The sequence below is a fragment of the Physcomitrium patens genome, chromosome 7 (assembly GCF_059467195.1).
Source record: "Physcomitrium patens ecotype Gransden chromosome 7, ASM5946719v1, whole genome shotgun sequence".
NCBI lineage: Eukaryota > Viridiplantae > Streptophyta > Bryopsida > Funariales > Funariaceae > Physcomitrium > Physcomitrium patens.
The window spans coordinates 2,771,834-2,792,246 of NC_143416.1; the positions used below are offsets into that span (position 1 = coordinate 2,771,834).

General features: G+C 34.3%; 1 protein-coding gene across 6 annotated transcripts; it reads right to left on the minus strand.

The window, feature by feature from the left end:
- Nucleotides 1-10,757: 10,757 nt before the first annotated feature.
- Nucleotides 10,758-17,819, minus strand: LOC112284875 (sodium/hydrogen exchanger 1). Of its 6 annotated transcripts, none has more exons than XM_024525207.3 (16): nt 17,473-17,806; nt 16,956-17,032; nt 16,542-16,834; nt 15,523-15,641; nt 15,217-15,314; nt 14,838-14,897; nt 14,677-14,723; nt 14,287-14,481; nt 13,645-13,691; nt 13,422-13,488; nt 13,143-13,243; nt 12,812-12,913; nt 12,530-12,668; nt 12,263-12,325; nt 11,971-12,054; nt 10,758-11,612 (listed from the first exon to the last, which is right to left on the minus strand). In XM_024525207.3, exons 3-16 carry the CDS (start codon nt 16,731-16,733, stop codon nt 11,268-11,270), a joined length of 1,659 nt encoding a protein of 552 aa, XP_024380975.2. In that variant the 5' UTR covers nt 16,734-16,834; nt 16,956-17,032; nt 17,473-17,806; the 3' UTR covers nt 10,758-11,267. The 6 variants fall into 6 exon arrangements, with proteins under 6 accessions (XP_024380975.2, XP_024380976.2, XP_024380974.2 ...); XM_024525208.3 differs by having other exon boundaries at nt 17,400-17,806; XM_024525206.3 differs by lacking the exon at nt 16,956-17,032 and having other exon boundaries at nt 17,473-17,819.
- Between the last annotated feature and the right edge of the window lie 2,594 nt (nt 17,820-20,413).

Genomic DNA, 20,413 nt, shown 5'->3' on the forward strand with positions numbered 1-20,413 from the left:
TATGCATGAAATAAGAACTTAGAAGCTTAGAAACAACAACCAAACCTGTGACAGAATAGTAATGCACCTCTAGATGGAGCAGACACTGTATCACCTGTTTAGGTTGCTCTAAAATTCTCTGAATCTCGGCAACTAGGAATCTAGGTGCCGAATGGTGTTCTGAGATACGCGAAGCTTTTCCAGGTTGCACCAGCAGCGCTCGCTTTTCCATTCAACCATTAATACACTAAGTCCACTGTGTGACTGCAACAATCATTATGTTTACTTTTACAAATGCTTTACTCCTACATTTCAGGCATTGAATAATAGAGATTTCAAGAACATTTCAGTGAAGAAAAGGACAAGTGGAAGGAAATATGTCTGGTTCTGCAAGATGGCTAGGGAATGACGGAAGGTTACTCATCGGATTCATGCTCAGAAATCTGGAAAGTTGCACCAATTGTAACTTTGCTTGCTGTTCCTTCGACACAAACGCAAGATCATGCAAGAGCATCGACTAGAAGAACTGAGTCTCAGTCATCAAAAGAGAAGCGGATTGATTAAAGCGGGAGAATTTTCTTGTAGAAAGCTTTAGCTCTGTGTATTCTACTGTTGTACTAATGAGCGTATTCTACAGTAATTACACAGAGCTAAAGCTCAACAGTAGAAAGCTTTAGCTCTGTGTAATTACTGTAGCTACAGTATTTAGAGTCTAGTGGAGAAGTACTATTCATTCTCTTATCTTCTCTCTTCTTGTATACGAGACACAACCAGATCAATAGAAGTGTGTGTGAAGCTCTTTCTCCTTAGAAACCCTCTTGTGTATATGACTTACTACTACTCTTGTGTGTGTGTATGACTTTCTACTACTCTTATGTGTGTGTATGACTTACTATTACTCTTGTGTCTTTCTAAACATTCTCAACACGTTATCAGCACTATTCTCTTCTACACACTATCACAATTTTTTGCTCTAGTCTTTGACTCTTTAAACCTGTTGCTACCCTTGCTTAGTGTCTGGGTCATGATCTTATTCTTCTTACTGGCCCTTCACATATTAGTTGCTTGCTTAGAGCACTTGTTCCACTCTCTGCCTTGCTTACTCTCAATACTTGACCCAACCCAACTCCACCCTCTGCTTGCTTCCTGCTCCGTGCTGCGCCCTGAACTGCCGCCAAAGAGACATCGAACAGATGCCGAACTGCTACCGAATCCGCCACTGCCACCTTGTCGCCGTTGCCGCTACTGCCCACCGTCGTCGCCGCCCTAACATTACTACTGCCCCCGTTGCCGCCGTCGTCCCCGCTATCTGCTGATGCCCGCCGCTGTTGTTCGCCGCTACCCGTTGCTGCCACCCTGCGGCTGCCTGCTGCTACCATCTTATTGCTATTCTACTACCTTAATCTACAACTCTTTCTCCTTCAAATATATATATATATATATATATTTGTTTTTTTAAGTTTAAGTTTATCATTTTATTTGACTTTATATTTTAAGGTATGTTTTACTCAACTTTTCTACTTGATTTTGTATTTTTTTTACAAATTTATTTATAATGAGTGCTTCAACATCTTCAATTGCTTCTACTATGGTTCCAACTATTACCAGTGCATCCCAACATTTTCAAGCTCTTTTATTTCCACCATTGATTATAGATGGAAATAATTATCTATTATGGGCAAAAATGGCAAAAGCAAATTTATTTGCAGAACAACTCTCGGATGCCATTATTTTTGAAGAATCTCCTATAACAAGTATTTCTATATCTCTTACTATTTTTGGAAAGTACTTCTTTTCCTTTGTCATCAACTTGTAGCCGCATTACAACATCAATATTTAGAAATGAAAGACCATGCAGAACTTTGGAAGAATCTTAAATCTAAGTTTGATCATCAAAAGACCATTTTTCTTCCACGTGCACATCATAATTGGACACATTTACGTGTCTTGGATTTTCTAAATTTAAATGCTTTCAATAGTGAAATGTATAGTATTGTCTCACAATTACGATTATGTCGACAAAGCATTTCTGAAGAAGAAATGATTGAAAAAACTCTCTCTACATTTCCTCCTGCATCTGCTGTGCTTGCACAACAATACAGGAACATGAAATTTCAGAGTCATTCTGATCTCATGTCCTATCTACTTCTTGCGAAGAAGCAAAATGAGCTACTCTTGCGCAATGCGAAAGCTCGTCCTATTGAAACTACAGTTCCAGAATCTCAAGCACTTAATATTTCAAAGTCTAAGAAGAAATTATATAAACATGGGAAACGTGCTCATAAGTATCAGGGTAGTCATAATCAAGACCATTTCTACCCATATGAAAAGAATAAACATTCTACTATTAATTATAGTAAAAAATAAAAATCAGAGATGCGTTCTTGCCATAAGTGTGGAATAATTGGACATTTAGTACATGTGTGCCATACTTCAAAATATTTTATTAAAATATTCTAAAAAAATAAGAAATTATAGGCTAAGGCTCTTGAAATTCATACCATGGATGCGTCCATGGATTCAATTGGTGTTGATGATTTAGAGGCTTATATGAATGATAGAACCTCTAATGATGAATCAAATGATGCGCTCATTGATTCTGCAACAACACATACTATCTTGCGAGATAGATGATTTTTTATTGAAAAATCTTCAACTTGACAAATTAAAAATATGATGACCATGGCTGGAGCAAATGCGTTTTGTTTCCAAGAGGGCACAGTGATGGTAAAATAACCTATGGATTCCATCATAAAATGTAAACATGCGATGTTTGCACCTTCAGCACCTTGGAGTCTGAACAGCTACCGAGATGTACGTATTAATGGTTATCACCTCTCGACCGCCACTTTAAATAGAAAAGAAGTTTTGGTTCTTGCAAAGAACCATAAAGTTGTTGAAAAAGCTTTTGCTACAGAAAATGGTTTATACAGAATTGTGATTCGACCTCCCATTATATTTAATTTTGCATCATCTATCTCAGAGAGTCGTGTTTCTCTCTGGCATGGACAATTGGGACATCTAGGATCCACATTATTTAGAAAGATCATTCCATATATAACTGGGTATAATTTAAAGCCTGCTAATGTAGACTCTATGGAATTATGTTGTGCATGTGTGCAAGGTAAAATGATTACTCGGCCTTCAATTTGGAAACTTCCACAAGAATTATCACCAATGCTTGAAAGATTGCATGGTGATATTTGTGGTCCTATAAATCCAATATCAAGACCATTTCGTTATTTTTTGGTCCTTGTTGATGCATCAGATAAACAATCACATGTTTCATTATTATCAACTCGAAACATGGTATTTGCCAATCTTATATCTATGCTTATTTGCTTTCGGGCATATTTTCCTGATTATCCTATAAAAACATTGCGTATGGATAATACAAAAGAATTTGCATCAAAGTCTTTTGAAGACTATTATACTGCAACAAGAATCGAGTTGACATATTGTGTTCCATATGAACATGCTCAAAATGGACTTACAGAGTCATTTATAAAGCGTATACAACTCATTATGCGGCCACTCCTCCTTCACGCAATTCTACTTGCATTTATGTGGGGTCATGCAATTTTACATGCTGCAGTATTAATATGCCTCCGCCCTTCTTTTCTTGAAATTGTTTCACCACATGAGCTCATTTCGGGTCGTGTTCCAAATGTATCTCACTTACCAGTATTTGATTGCCATGCTTGGAATCCAGTACCAGAACCTCAACGGCGTATAATTGGAGTTCATCGACAAGAAGGCATATATGTTGGTTTTGATTCACCAAGCATTATTCGTATTATTGATCCATCAACTAGCACATTATTACGTGCACATTTGCCGTTTTGAAGAAACTGTATTTCCATCTCTTCAAAGAGGAGTATCCAATCAACAAAGAAATAAAGTAGTCATATTTGAAGCATCAGAAATGTTTACAATGAATCCCGATCGTAGGACATCTTTGGCAGAAATTGAATTTGCTAAGATTTTGCATTTAAAATGGATCGCGGATGAAACACCTGATGGCTTCAATGATGCACCTAGAACTACAAGAGTTCCTATTAATGAGGCTCAGAATGCACCTGCTCAGATTGCAGTGCCATTGACTACAATACCTCAAGTTATAACAACAACAACTAAAAGAACTCGTAGACCAGATAAGCAACCACGTAAGAAGAAAGCTATAAAATTAACTAATCTTGGTATTATTTCTCGAGAAATTGCCACTCATCTTGCACGACCACCAATTCATGATGATATATCCATGCATAATGTACCTTCAATTCCTATGAAAAACAATCTTGGAATTAGAAGGAATAAAAATAAGTTGAGTAAAGAATTATCTATTCTGTATTGTGCTACAGATGATATTTGGGACAGACCATCTATTACGGTAGATGAATCATTTGCATATATGATTATAGAAGCCCTTTCTTGCGAAGAAGATGATCTTGAACCTCAAACCATCGAAGAAGCAATGCATCGCTCTGATTGGTCAAAATGGAAAACTGCTATTGAGGAGGAGTATGCCTCTTTGCATAAGAAGAAAGTCTTTGGTCCAATTATAGACACTCTTACATCTCACCTTGTGGCATATAAAATGGTATTAATATGCAAGCGAGATGCTCAAGGCCAAATAACCCGCTATAAAGCTTGTCTTATTGCTCTAGGATTTACTCAACGATTTGGCATTGATTATGAATCCACATATTCTCCAATCATGGATTCAATTATATTTTGATATATTATTGGAATAACAGTTCATGCCACCCTTGAAATACATCTGGTGGATGTACTTATTGCATATCTATATGGTTCTCTTGATGCAAATATTTGTATGAAAGTTCCACTTGGCTTAGAAAGAGGAACTCCAAATCAACCCGCTCTAAAAAAATATCATAGTATTAAATTATGTAAGGCCTTGTATGATTTAAAACAATTGGGACGAATGTGATATCAACGTCTTTGAGATTATTTAATTACAAATAATTTTATAAGTGATCCACTAATCCCTTGTTTGTTTATCAAACAAGATAAAACTGGTTTTGTAATCATCGTTGTATATGTTGATGATCTTAACCTAGTGGGTACTATAGCTGCATGTGTTACAGCTACAAACCTACTTATACGTGAATTTGAGATGAAAATGCTAGGAAAAATAACTTTCTGCATTGGTCTTCAAATTATGCATCTTACAGATGGTAACATTTTTTTCTACCAACTAATATATATTAGACGAATTTTGTAAAGATTTAATATGAATGATGCTTATCCATTGTCCTCACCAATGGTTGGACGTGGTCGTGATGGTCATGATCCATACCATCCATGCGAGGAGGAAGAAGAAATATTGGGAGACCAATATCCATACCTCGTAGCGGTTGGAGCACTTTTATATTTAGCTACATCTACAAGATCAGATATTACATTTGCAGTTAGTATTCTTGCAAGACATAGTGCACGTCCAACACTACAACATTGGAATGGCATCAAACATTTATTACGTTATTTAAAAGGTACTGAAGACTTGGAATTATATTACATAAAATCTGCAGATCCAAAATTGGTTGGATATTGTGATGCAAGATATAAATCTGATATTGCAACAGCTAAATCTCAAACAGGATATGTATTTTTAAGACATGGAGTTGCAATATCATGGAAATCAGTGAAACAAACAAAAACTGCAATTCATCCAACCATGCAGAAATTATTGCCTTACATGAAGCATCTCGAGAATGTATTTGGTTGCGATCAATTGATAAATTCATTCAAACAACCTGTGGATTTTCATATGATGATTCTCCAACTATCTTGCATAAAGATAATAGTGCTTGTATTGCACAAATACAAGTTGGTTTCATTAAAGGCGACATGACAAAGCATATTGATCCAAAGTATTTTAGTTATACTCATGACTTGATTATTGATCAAGCACTTATAATTAAGAAAATTGAATCTACAAATAACCTTGCTGATCTCTTCACGAAAGCTCTCCTATTAAGCAATCATCGTCAACTTACTTATGGCATTGATATGCAGCGACTTGCTTTTCTTGAATAAGAAAATTAATGAGCTCTTTAAATAATTAAAGAAAATGATGTTGTATTCTTTTTCCTTCATCTATGGTTTTGTCCTTAAATAAAATAAGGTTTTCCTAGATAAGATTTTAATAAGGCAACAATTCTTGATCTTATAAGATCACACAAAAGTATAGATCATAAATCTATATAAATTTTATATTATATAAATATTATGATGAGCAAAGAAGAGTGTTGAGATCATTAAATGTAGCTGACGCTCTCCACAATATTTACTGTAGACTACAATAATTACCATAGCTACAGTATTTAGAGTCTAGAAGAGAAGTACTATTCATCCTCTTATCTTCTCTCTTCTTGTATATGAGACACAACCAGATCAATAGAAGTGTGTGTGAAGCTCTCTCTCCTTAGAAACCCTCTTGTGTATATGAATTACTACTACTCTTATGTGTATGTATGACTTACTATTACTCTTGTGTCTTTCTAAACATTCTCAACAGCTTCAACGATGGTTTCCGCCTTGATCATAGATCTCTGCGGGGACACCATTTCTAAAGTCGACGGAGGAAGCATTGTCGCCCTCATGTCCCCCTTTCAAAATCCGTCACCTTATTAATAAATTCCTAGTGGTGCAATTCTATAAGTGAAATCGTTAGTAAAATGTCATAAGTGTAATTTCGATAAACAACTTCTGTAAAACAAAAAAACATGCTTACGCTTGAATGACGGTAAAATTTCATGAAACTGCTTTAATTTCAAAAAAATGCATGATATATATATAATTTTTTCTACCATCAATTAGAATACTACTCTTGTCACCAAAGTTTGCCACCACAATTTGTCAACCTTTCTTTGTTACCATACTTTTTGCTTTTACCACCACAAGCTTATTCTTATTAATTTATTTTTTTTCTATTATTAAAATTAAATTAAAATTCTATATGATTTCAAAAAATAAAAATAAAAATTTTCAATTAATTATTTCATTAAAATAAATAAATAAATAAAATATATATCTTAAGTGGATTATAGAAACAATAGTGACAATTGCGGTGACATTAGCAATATCTTATATATATATATATATATATATATAATTTTATAAAAATTATTTATAGGTAGAATGTTGAATTTTTACTTTTATTTTAAATAATAATTTAATATAATTTAAGTCTTTGTTAAGTGTTTTAATATATAGAAACATTATAGAGTTCTTTGATTAGGTAATTAATAATTATATGTATTAGAATTCAAACCCAGTAAACAACTTTTAGTCATGTTTCAAAGATTATTTAATTACATGAAAATAAAAAATTTAATATGATTTTTTAAAAACTTTTTAATTGGATAAAGAAAAGTTGTCAAAATTGTATATATAATACATTTTCATTATGAAGTTTTATAATTTAACTTGTATTAATTAAGTGAATTAGATTACTAAACAAACTGTATTATGCATATTTTATAAAAACCTTTCAATTTGTGTATATATATATATATATATATATATATATTATTTAAATAATTACAAAACACTAAAATTGATTCAATTTATTTGATATATCTTCAATGTTATATATATAAAACTTATAAATTTAGAAAAAGTTTTACATTTGATTTTATATTATGTAAAATTTGAATATTAGTTGAACATTAATGTTTAATGAGATATTTTAATACTAAAATATATATATATATATATATATATATATATATAACTTATAGTTAATAATACCAACAATGGAAAAATACTAAGATATAATATTAATGCTATTCTTCAAATTTTACTATTAAAAGATGACTAAAAATATTTAAAGATAGTACTTTAAAAAATTATAAAACTTTATAATTATAAAAAGATAAAATATCAATTACTTCATTTATTAAATTAAAACATAGATTAGTTAAATAAAATAAAAAATTAAATAATAATTATTTTAAATAGAATATAATTATAAAAAATATTATTTGGAATAAACAAAAATATATTTTGAAAAGAATACTTTAAAATATTATACAAAATTAGATATTGAGAAATAATAAAATAAATAACTTAGATGTAATAATTTATAATATTCTTATAAGTAAAAATTTAATTTTAAGATTAAATAGTTCTTTTCATATAATTGAAATAAATCAAATTTAAAGATTTTACAAACTTAAGCAAGTCTATAACTACATACTCCTAAATTGTGTTGATGTGTCTTTGTTTTTTAATTAAAAATATAAAATAAATAAATGATATAATTGAAATAAAGAAAAATATTATTATAATTAATATAGATCTTAAATATACTACAAAAGGCAAGACTATTATTACAAACATGATATTTTTTGTGTTTTTTTTAAAAAATAAAATAGAAATTATTAAATTAAACTTACTATTAAATATAGATAATAATAAGTTAATAAAGTAGTTGAAGGAATTTTAGGAATCAAATTTTTTGCCATTGCCACTGCAAGAAGTCATCATCTCAATAAAGTTTTTTTTTTAACTCCAATGAAAAACTCATTTAACATATATATTAAATCATGATGTAATGATTGTAGTAGAAGTAGAAAAATAAAAATTGACTAAAATTTTTGATTGGAATTATTTTGAAGTAGTGATGGTAGTAACAAAACCTTTGGTGACATATATTTTATATGTATATAAAAATAATAAAATCATTTTGTATCACATATTTTATATGAATCCTCTTTGAAAATATGGAAAAGTAGTTTTTTAATTTTAAAATAATATAATATTTCATTAAAAAAAAATTATAACAATATTTACCAAATTTGTTCAATTATCATGAAATTCATTAAAATTTGAAGATATTTGAAGACATTGAATTAAATAGATATCATCTAATAAGATATAACATTCTTTTAAAACCAACTTAAATAAATATTTATTTTTAAAATATTACATATTAAAATTTAAAAAAAATAAAAAATACATACACATATGTATATGTATATGTATATATAAATTTAATATAAATGTTATTATTAAATGTTGGTATAATTTTGTTGTATCTTGAATATTTTTGTTTAGTTTCTTTTTCTTGACAAAAGTTTCTTATTGTTTTATTCATATATTTTTATTTGAATTTGAAGTCTATAAAAAATAATATGATCTTTTAATGTACCAAAAAAATATCTCATAGTATTAATATTTTTAGTTCTTTGATTCTTTAAATCTTTGAATTTGTTTTTAAATAAATTATTTTTGTATACTATAAAATCATAAAAATATTACAAAATATACTAATTTTATTGGATTTAACACCCAACATATTATTTATTATTTAAAAAAAAACTTAGATGTTATCTTGCATTTATTTTATAAAACTTAAAACATTTTTTTATTAAATCAAAAATTGGTGTAAAATTTGTAACTATATTTTAATAGGATTAAGCCACATACCCAAGGTCTCTAATTTGCTGATCCAAATCCTTTTTTCTGTCTGAATGCTGTCATGGACTTCCTCCTCTTCTTCCTTATTCCAAAGCAAGTTCCAATCCTTTTTTTCTTTTTCTTAGCAGAGAGACCCACACCAAGGCAAAGAAGAAAAGGAGAAGAGGACCGTGATTTGCATTGGGACAAGGAAAAAGGACCTAAATCAGCCAATTAGAGAACTTGAATGTATATATAGACATAATGGATGTGTGTATAGCAATTTCGGGTGTGCTTGTAGCTTGAGCCATTTTGATATTTTAAAAATGTAATACAATAGATATATTATTATTTTATACAAAAATTAATTATTTCATACTTTCATCACACCTAAAGTATAATTTATTAATTAAAAAATTAATAAAAATTAAATATGTAATTAAAATAACTATATTAATTATATCTATACTAAAAATAGATTAATAATTTAATTTTTATTATATTATTATTTTATTCATATTTTAATAGGAATAAAATACAAAAATAATATCATATCAAGCATTGAAATTTTTAATCAATACACTACAATAATAACTCTTATCTTCAAAAATGTTTGATAATACAAAGAGCATCTATTAAGTATTAGCCAGCAATTAATTATTATTGATCAATTATTGTTTATAGACTAAAAATAGGTTTAATTTTTAATATAATTTATCTTACTTAAATTCATGTTGTACATTCTTCTTTAAAAAAATTTAGATTTTACTGCTTCAATTTTTTGCACCTAGTAGAATCATTAATCTTATTAATGAAATCACAATTTATATATTTTCTAAAAAAACATGTTATTACTTAAACTCTTACGTCTTTGTATCTTCTGACACACTACCAATCCATCAAATTCTTATTATTAAGACCATTGTTACAACACTTTTAATTGTAGTCATAAAAACAAACACTTACTATAAAAAAAAATTAACAAACAAATAAACAAAAAACCAAACCAAATCAATAATAAAAACTATCTTAATTATCTTTATCAAATCTATTATTTATAACATATTCTTAATCCTTAACTTTCATGTCATGTCACCAATCTCCATCATGACATCATCAAGACTTGCCATCTCTAGACCTAGTTGCACTCTATAGCTTGCAATGGAATTACATCACAAGACTAAGCTGTTCATTGCTCTAGTACCATGAAGAATTAGGAGGTAGGTGCTTTTTTGCCTCGCTCCTGAAAAGCATCAGGATAATACAGAAAAATATCTCTCAAATACCAGCACTGGTAATTACAGAAGCATACACCCAAAAAACATTTAGTAAGCGGGAAGAGAAAAAAAATCTAAGTGCCAAGGTGTGGGCAATGCACCTGGGAAGAATTTATTAAATGAACGAACGCGACAGAAAAATTACAGCCACCACACTATCAAGGGTAATAAAACCAGGTATTATGGTGAGAACTCGAGACCTGCTTCTGTTTGAAGTAAACCGATCTCAATAATCTACATCATGTGGCTCCAGATTACTAATATTTCTTCACTGTCATTTCAGAAATTGTCAAAAATATAAATGTCGACTTATTTTGACATAGTTGTTACAGGTGAAAAAATTCCAGAAACACAAATCGGACATGTTCCAATACGAAGTACCAATTCTCACAGTGATATTGAATCACTAAAATGCCTATTACTCCCATGTATTTCCATATAACTAGCTCCAAAAAAACTTCAATGTAACCCAATCACCCACAACACCATTAAATATGTGCTGCTATCGCGCTCGTCGAGAATCAGATGAGTGAGGGCAATTGGAAAAGAAAAAAGACTACGTATATTACACATACAGTTAGTAAATTAGTGACACGGATACGCCACATCATCCTCTGCATTTGTCAAGGGGTCAGAGTTGTAGGGAACAAAACCTCGGCCACCAAACAAAGGCCGCATGTAAGCGTCATCAAAGGCTCTCCATGCATCATGGATGACGTTGGTTGGAGCCGACAAAAGCATAACCAAGGAGCTTCTTCGTGCAACAGGACGGGGGCTTCCACTTAGCTGGTTGGATCCTAATAGCAGAGGGACATGAAAGTCAGAAAAACTGAAATCCTTGGGAGTATGTGGTTCAGATTCCAGATATTCTGATTTCGAAGTCGGTGGGAGCACGCAGCGCATCAACGGCTTGGTGGCCGTCCCAAAGACCTGCACCAAAAACCACTAGTAAGCAACTCCGACACCAGGAAGGAGCCAGAAAAACACTCCATCAATTGTTCTGTGATGATATGAAGCAAATTGTTTTCAGACCCTGCCCTAGTTAAATTAACATGCAATGTAGTGCCACCACAATGCTTCAGAACCGCACCATCTGTTCGTCAATGTTGGTCCATTTAAGTCCATTTTAACATCCACGTCCAAATCAATAAATTATTTTGGTGTTGCGCATACAAGAAAAATGTGCCACAGGTGTTGAACTTGAAAGAAAGTGTGCATCATGGTGTGAATTCAAACAGCATACAGTTCCAGAGCACTGACGAAGCCAAAAGATAACAGGATAAACTACCATCAATGTAAATAGAACAATGCCGATGGTGGCAGTGATGGCTGCCGCATATTCTGGACTTTTTGCATCTCCAGAACTTGTGAACTGGGAAATACAATCAAAACGTAATACAAAACTCAAAATGTTAGTGCCAGCAATTAAGTCATCAAAAGAGCTCTTTTCAGGGTAATAACTGACCTCGTCAAGGTACAATTACTCCCTTCAGTCACCAATCTACTACAGCATGAAATTCGAGAATAATAGTTCATATGTACTGCACTACTTATTGCCAAAAGTTTAACGAAATCCATACCTGATTAAATGCTAAGGCAATAGATACTGCACCTCTCATCAATCCAGCCCACCAGATCACAATCTGCAGTATAACACAATCCAAAACGATTACACTCAGCACTGTCAAGTGGCAGTACACACGGGAATATGATCCCACTTAAATATGAGCAACCGCAATGTTGACAAAAGCATAAAACAAAGACATCGAGTCACGATGAAATCCTGCATAAGCCAGATACTTGGGTAAAGGATATCGTAAAAACAGCGTTCAACTAAAGGAAACTACCTGCTGACGGAACGTGATTTTAGTATCGCTGCTCTTGCGCATGTAGTTAGCAAGTGCGGACAGCGGAAATACGAAAGCAGCTCGGCCAACCAAGACCAAGGTAATGATAGTAAAAAAGAGACCGAAGTAGTCTCCTGAGCTGAATATTCCAAACAGGATCAGGATCAGGATACAAGTAGCAATACTCAAGAAAATGAGAAAACATGAAAAACACTCACAGGAATAGCTAATAATATGTAGGGTAGACCAATCATAATATGAAGAGAAGCCAGAGTTTCTTACGATATCTGCACCATCTTCCATTTGTCCACATCTAATGCATCCATTCCCACATATAGAAAAATGAAAGTCTCCGCAATAAAAGACATAGTCGCAAAGCCATGCCTTCCAGTACATCAAGTCCAGGGTTAGTACCATAACTTTGACAAATTTAAGCAGCAGAAAACGTCTATCAACAACGCAACACTAAAAATATTCCAACTGAGCCTTATTATCAATTGCAACTAATCCAGAGTGTTAAGACAAAGGATATTAATATATGACTATAATTTAAACAACTTAGGTGTTCCATTGAATGACAGGACATTCCGATTCAGAAGAGATGGTTGTTTACCTGGTGGTTATTCGGGAGCTTTCAGTAACATTATGCCAGGTATAGTGGGACATTACAATGCCACAAAAGAAGACAGTAAGAATCCCACTCAAGTAGAAAAGCTGCATGCAATAAACGAAAAACAAGCATTGAGTTCATAGTCCAGAAAAGGATCAACATACTTCGCCAAGGAAGCTGGAAGCTGCGTGCAAGTCAGAACAGAATTGGGATTGAACAAGTAACTAATACAATATATGATCCCAATACATAATTGACATAGTAGAGAGAGAGAAAGTAGACCTCGGCCAAGATATATGACAAGTAAGCCATAATGGTCATTAATGCAATTTCACGGTCAGTAGAATGCCTGCAGAAAAATGCACCGGTAGCCTTTGATCAAAAATAGAAAACAGACAAAAAAATAAAGACATTCTAATTCTGCCCAAGCAAGGACCTTCAAGCACATGTTTCAGATATTAAGATCATGTGCAACCTAAAGACACAATCTAAGGAAAGTTCTTACCTTGCTAGGTAAAGAGTCTTGATAATGTAAGCACTCAGTAATCCAATCTACAGAAAAGAAGACGAGCATATTTCTCAGCAATTTCAAGTCAACAGGCAAAAAGTTGAATCGACAATGCATTTTGTATAAAATGCCACTTGAACCCATGGCGAACACGTGTGACAAAACCATGTTCGGCAAAGGGCTGGCTATATTGTTGCACCGTTATGGTGAATCATCAAGTACCATGAACTGGTCACTGACCCTAAACCTGAATGTACAAGGCGTTTAATTTATCATACTCGTAATTTGCCATCAACAATCGCCACCAGAAAGCGAAACTAAAACAAAAGGAGAGAGAGAGAGAGAGAGAGAGAGAGAGAGAGAGAGAGAGAGAGAGAGAGAGAGAGAGAGAGAGAGAGAGAGAGAGAGAGAGAGAGAGAGAGAGAGAGAGAGAGAGAGAGAGAGAGAGAGAGAGAGAGAGAGAGAGAGAGAGAGAGAGAGAGAGAGAGAGAGAGAGAGAGAGAGAGAGAGAGAGAGAGAGAGAGAGAGAGAGAGAGAGAGAGAGAGAGAGAGAGAGAGAGAGAGAGAGAGAGAGAGAGAGAGAGAAAAAATAAAAAATAAAAAAAAATAAAACTTTAAAATCAAGAGAAGTGCACGCACCGCAACACCCAGAACAGTACTGGAGAAGAATAGCTGCAAGAAGCTTCCACAAATTCGAATCACTTCCATACCCGTGAAATCTTTGAAAGATAATTTCTGTACAGCCCGGAATAAGACTACAGAGGTAGCATCATTGACAACTCCTTCTCCAAACACAAGACTGTATAGTAGAGGTGAATCATCCTGATTAAGAACCTGCATTAAAAAACAAGTCGTCAACCACGCCAGAGGAAAACCCAATTACTTTCAAGAACAGAAGAATGCAGCTTCTCTATAAAATCATGGAGCAAAGACACTCTGCCAATCTACGAAAGCTTGAAATCTTCTCTACACTTTCTACATGAGCTTGACAGCAGTGCTTCAATGACAGTGACGAAAAAAGCAGCCCACCTGCAGAACACAAACTGAGTCTGTAGCGGAGAAAATAGTACCAAGAGCTGCAATGATGATGTCAGTCGAATCAGTCCAATGGAAGATGAAGCGATCTTCTCAAGCAACTTGTATAACAAGAAATCGACAAACGGTTCAACTAACAAGCAACCAAGTCATACCAAGGTAATCGCCTATCGTCAGTTTGTCAAGTCCAAACTTAGGAAACGTGAATTTGCAACCTGCGAACGAGAATCAATATCAACTTCAATAAATCAGGAGTCAGAACTCACTCTTTCATTGCCACAAAACATACCAATGCTTTACAAATATACTATACACATAACAGCATTTGCAGTTTGATCCATATAGTACGCTGCAGTCGTAACAAACGTAAACCAAACTATAAAACTAAACACACTGCAAATCAACGCCAAGTCAAGCTAAGAAACAACGTATGACAAAGGTGCGCATTAACAGAGCATGTTAAATAACTGGAACCAAGCTCAAACACAATTATACAACTATCTCAGCCTATGGTACAAGAATCTAAGCACCTACCTGCTGAGATAATGGCAAAAGAGATAAAGACTCCAATTACTCCGTAAAGCATGATGGCAATAAAGTTCCGGAAGAACTGCTTCTTCTTGACCTGAAAACTGATCACGTGCAACGGCAGGTTTACGAAATCATTGGACAGAGATACGGTGCCTTCCTAAATAAAGTCACCTAGCTTGGTAAACAGGTCCCAGTTGAAAAATTCTGTTTCATTCATAACCAACTCACGTTGTTCGACAAAACGATTAAATGTCAACTACAATCGCTGGATTGATTGGAGTTTGTGTATTTTTAATGGACGCCACCTACCCAGCATTAAAAATAATAGGAGGTAGCAGATATATAAAGAAAAGTTCTTCATTAAATTGCAAAACATGTGAGCTTGCTCCATTGCTTGCTACCAGCACGATGATCCCAGTACAAAACCCCTGCAGCATAGACGAACACTAATATAAGTCAGAAGCAAAAGACCACTTGCACGATCCTACTTTCTATGTACACCTACAAAGCAACAAACCACAAAGCCACGATTTCTGGCGAATGCTAGGTTTGAACAGTTGAAATGCGCATGATGGAGCTACCTCTTTCCTGAAGACGATGCTACCGTCTGAACTAAGATAAGAATTGATATAAGAGGAGGTTTGGGACTACCGCAAAGGGTTAGAAAAACCCAAAATCAATTGGGCTCAGAGAATATCTAATTCTTCTGAGAAAGTTCTGTCCAGCGTGGTTGATTTCATGATCGGTGACAAGACTCATTTCTCAGGGGTTTAAGTACAAAATAGAAACACCGTCGTAATTAATTAGGTTCAGAGACTGGAAAGATGACTGAGAATTTCAATCCTATTTACTGGAAGGTTTATCATTCTAATGAAGAGTACTAACGAAAAGATGTTCATGCATAATGCAGGGCACACCTAAAACGGCCAAATCATAGTGGTTTAAGATTCACACCACACACTTCTGAATAAATACTTCAGTATTTAAATGTGATTATTTGAACTCCACTAAGGCACTAACCTAAACATATTACAGACGAGACTAAATCGCGTCACTTATCCGGTCATAATGAGCCACACGAAAAACAAATCATCGTTCGCTAAATCTTTTGCTACTCACTAAACTAGGGCCAAAATGTGGCTGAAGATGCAATTGTAGCTCGGGCTTGAATTGTGCTACCAAACAATGTATTATTGCAGTACCCGATTATGCCATCGTCTCTCAAATCTAACTCGCAATCGAGATACGAAAACCGCTACAAGCAACAACAGCAGATCCAAATATCAATATAAATTGCAGTCACATCTTGCTGTTTCGAAAAAACTTACAAGGATGATGGCGGTAACAGACTCGCTGATATACTGAAATTCCTCCATCAAGTGGCCCAGCACAATGCAAGCGCACAGCAAGGTCACGAACAATGAAATAGCGACCACGACCATATGGTCTTCTGAGCCATCTAACCCCGTCTTCGTCATAAGGTAGTTAAGAGATCTCACAGGGAGCGCCCCCACCTCCATGTTGCTTAGCTGCGTTTCAGGGCCTTCCGAATTTCGGTATCAAAAGAAGATCCGTCCCAAAACGAAATGAAGGCCCCTTCAATTCAACACGTCCGATTCTCCTGCGTCGAAAATTTCTAATTAGTCGTTGACACCGACAAGAAAGTAGGGTTGAAAAAGATGAGGAATCGCCTGGACATACAAACACAATGATAGAGGAGGCTTGATTGTTTTCGGAATTACAAAGATGGAAGTGTAAACCGACAAAAGACTCTGAGCTCCACGTATGCAGTGTAACCTCGTTTTCTTGATAAACCAGGCTGGGTTACAGAATAAAAACTGGTTCAGGTAATTCAATCAACCAAAGGCACTAGCGTCTGATACATTGGCATGTAAGAAACAACTCCCTACGCTATTAACCACCTTATGACCAGATCGAACAAGAGCAGACCTTCAACGACCTCATTTGAAAACACTACAACACAACTTCTACTAGCTTGTGGCGACAGAATTCACCGATTACTGAAACTATCCTTTTTTAAACCTCCTGACAGTCTAATCTAAAGCTAGCACGTCAAATTCCCAAGGTAACGAATGAAACCCTGCTAAACTCGATAAACGAGCTAGCAGGTACTAAAACCACAACCAAAACTATCAAACTCTCGACCAAAAAAACTGAACCCTCACCTTCACAGACACGCAACCTCTCAACAGGCAAGCCCTAATTGCAGTATCGATGCCAAAAATTACCATCACACACCTCCAATTCATCACCAAAACCAACTCTACGTTGCGTTTCGGCGCAGCGGCCTTGATTCACACGATCGTTCACCTCGAATCCATTCACTCAGGACACACAAGAATCCAATTACTCCATTTGATTTGGACGGAATAAATTCGAAAGTGCGCTAGACGAGTGTACCAAATTTCAAAACCTGTCGAACTGTGGGCCTATAACGAGTGTAACTAATTTCACACCCTTTCGAACTGTGTTCATGGGACGAAAGAAAACAGCTTTGACGCGATTCGGCCTCAGGTTTGCTCGAAACGTCCAGTGGACCACAACCTCGGTCTCGCTACCTCACCCGCCTCCTATTCCGGCACACTAAAGCAGATTGGCCACCTTTTCGCAAGTTATTCATTCCTATCAAATCCCCGTTCACACCTGCTGCTGCCACTGCCACTGCTCTTGCGAAGCTGTACACCTCCCTTCTTGGCCATGACTTTTTGCCCTCATCTATCATTCCTGTGACCATCAGTTACTTCTTAAGTATTTCGGTAAGTATTCTTCTCACACGAAAATTTACTTGTGAATTTCCTTCAACTTCTTTACATGTACATAAATTTACTTTTGTACTTATTTTTGTGTATACCTCTACCAGAGTATGTTTATATAAATTGTTTACATGAAATCCATCCTTCCTTGCAATGTAAATGTCGAGTCTCAGCATTGGTACGCGATGACCTCGATGTGATTGAGTTATTTGAAAACATGACTAAGTTGCTGTTCAAAAGGAGAGTGTGAACACCTTCAGTTTATTCATGTACATGCTGCCTCGAAGCACGAGTCACAGACGGATATGGAGACCAAAAGATGAGGAGCGGAAGGTCAGAATTGAGTGTAGTACCACTTGTCAATGTCTCATTATTACTCTGCTTTGGCTGCAGGGAATATTAGTGCGGGACAACGATAAAGCTGTGAACGGAGCAGGATGTGTCCTCAGACGATCTATCTCCTCAAAGATCGATGGACCATTCGGCAGTCCTGGCCTACAGCACTACTCTCGCTGGACTGTCCAGGGTCTCCCCAGCGTGGCCATGTGTGTGGCCTTGTGGTTGACCGTAGAATCTGCCGAACATTCTCAACCTCGCCGGACAATGCAACTAGGGCTGCGATCCACAGATACCGATTCTGAATAAACGCACAGGGAGAGAATAGTATACAGACAGAGAGAGAGAGAAGCTATTCGTGAGGTTTGCTAAAGCAGGACTGTGTGTGGTGTGTGCAATGCGGTGCGATGGTCAGTAGTAGCGGAATCCACTTGCGCTGCAACAAGGAGCTCTCTGTGTGTTTGTCGGAGGAGGAGGAGCTTTGTGTTCGTTACTGCGGGAAAGCTCCGCGACGAGTGTTGCGGGCTATGACGTCAGCGTTATTTCTAGACGGGGGAGCCGCTGACGTCGGCTTCTCAACTGCCGCTGGACGTCTCTCGGCGGCACGACCTGGTTATCAATTGGACAGGATGAATGACCCGCCTGTCCTGCTGGTAGCGGTGGATGAGATTTCAAAACTTCATCCTCGTTGCCTTCACAAACGTAGGGCTCACTTCCTCATCTGCAATTAATTTTTTTGAAGTTGTCATTATAAAGGGGAATTGTTAAAATGACCCAAGTATTTGTTAAATCAATCCAACCATGATATCATTGGTTTTTAACTAATGTGGATTTGGCAATGGAGAATTTTTTGGTGATGGTTAGGATGGGTGGGTCAATTTAGTAATTGCTTGGGTCAATTTAACAATTTTCTAATAAAATCAAACATAATATTTGGGTTAACACAAAATAAAATTTTGGAATATAATTTGAAATAAGAGAGAATGTAGTCGTTTCCATTGCTTGTAAATGACAACACGACTTTGGCCAAGATTTTAAGTTCAAAGTAAAATTTGTTCAATTTATCTGAATATTATGAGGAAGCATTTGGACAACAAACAAAACTATTTGGGGTGTAAACCTACTTTGAATGGAACTAAGAACAATTATTCTATGATATATATATATATATATATATATATATATTATTGTGTGTGTGTGTGTGTGTGTGTGTATATATACATACATCACAATATAAATTTGATACAGTGTAATGACATGCTGTTAATAGATACTAAATAGTGCATGGGCAAAGATTTCAAAGCATAAAAGCATTTCTTTGAACTTATAAAACATTTGATGGTGCATAAGAAAACAAAAATATCAATTGTGAAAAGAACTAAGTTGCCTGATGGATCTTTCATACATATATTACATAATAATTCCTACAGAATGTATCAAACGACAGTATAATAGATTTTAAAAAATACATCAATTTTTAATGTACTAGACTTAAGCCAAGTACAAAGTAGCATTTGTAAAGATTAAAAAATAGAGCAAATTCATGTGAAAAAATTACAACATAGACATAGTGTATAGATTTTGTAAGTTAAAAACTACTGTTTTTTGAAATAAAAAACAAAATAAAAATATATCAACGATAGATAGATACATACATCAAATCAATAAATCTGTTTGTCTAAACAAATATTGCCATGAGGTGACCACAAAATAACTGAAGTTGGTAAATATTTTAAAATATTAAAATAATCAAATATCTTGAATATAGATTATAAAAATAATAATTTATTATATACATGTTTATGCGTTTATACATTCTAAGATTTATAATAAGAATATATACATTTTCCAAGGTTTAAAGTTAATATAGATTTGAAATTTAACATTGGAAGTTAGTTATGAATTTAAGTGGGTTTTAAATTTATTATTTCATTCTAATTTGTACTTTTTGCGTATGTGTTGCATTATAGTAAAAATAAACATTTAGAATTTGGGATTATAGTTGCAAACTTTGAAATGAAAATAATGATTTATGCTGTAAATTGTTAATTAGACTTTTAAACAGAGGTCACAATTAAGATTTGTGTTGA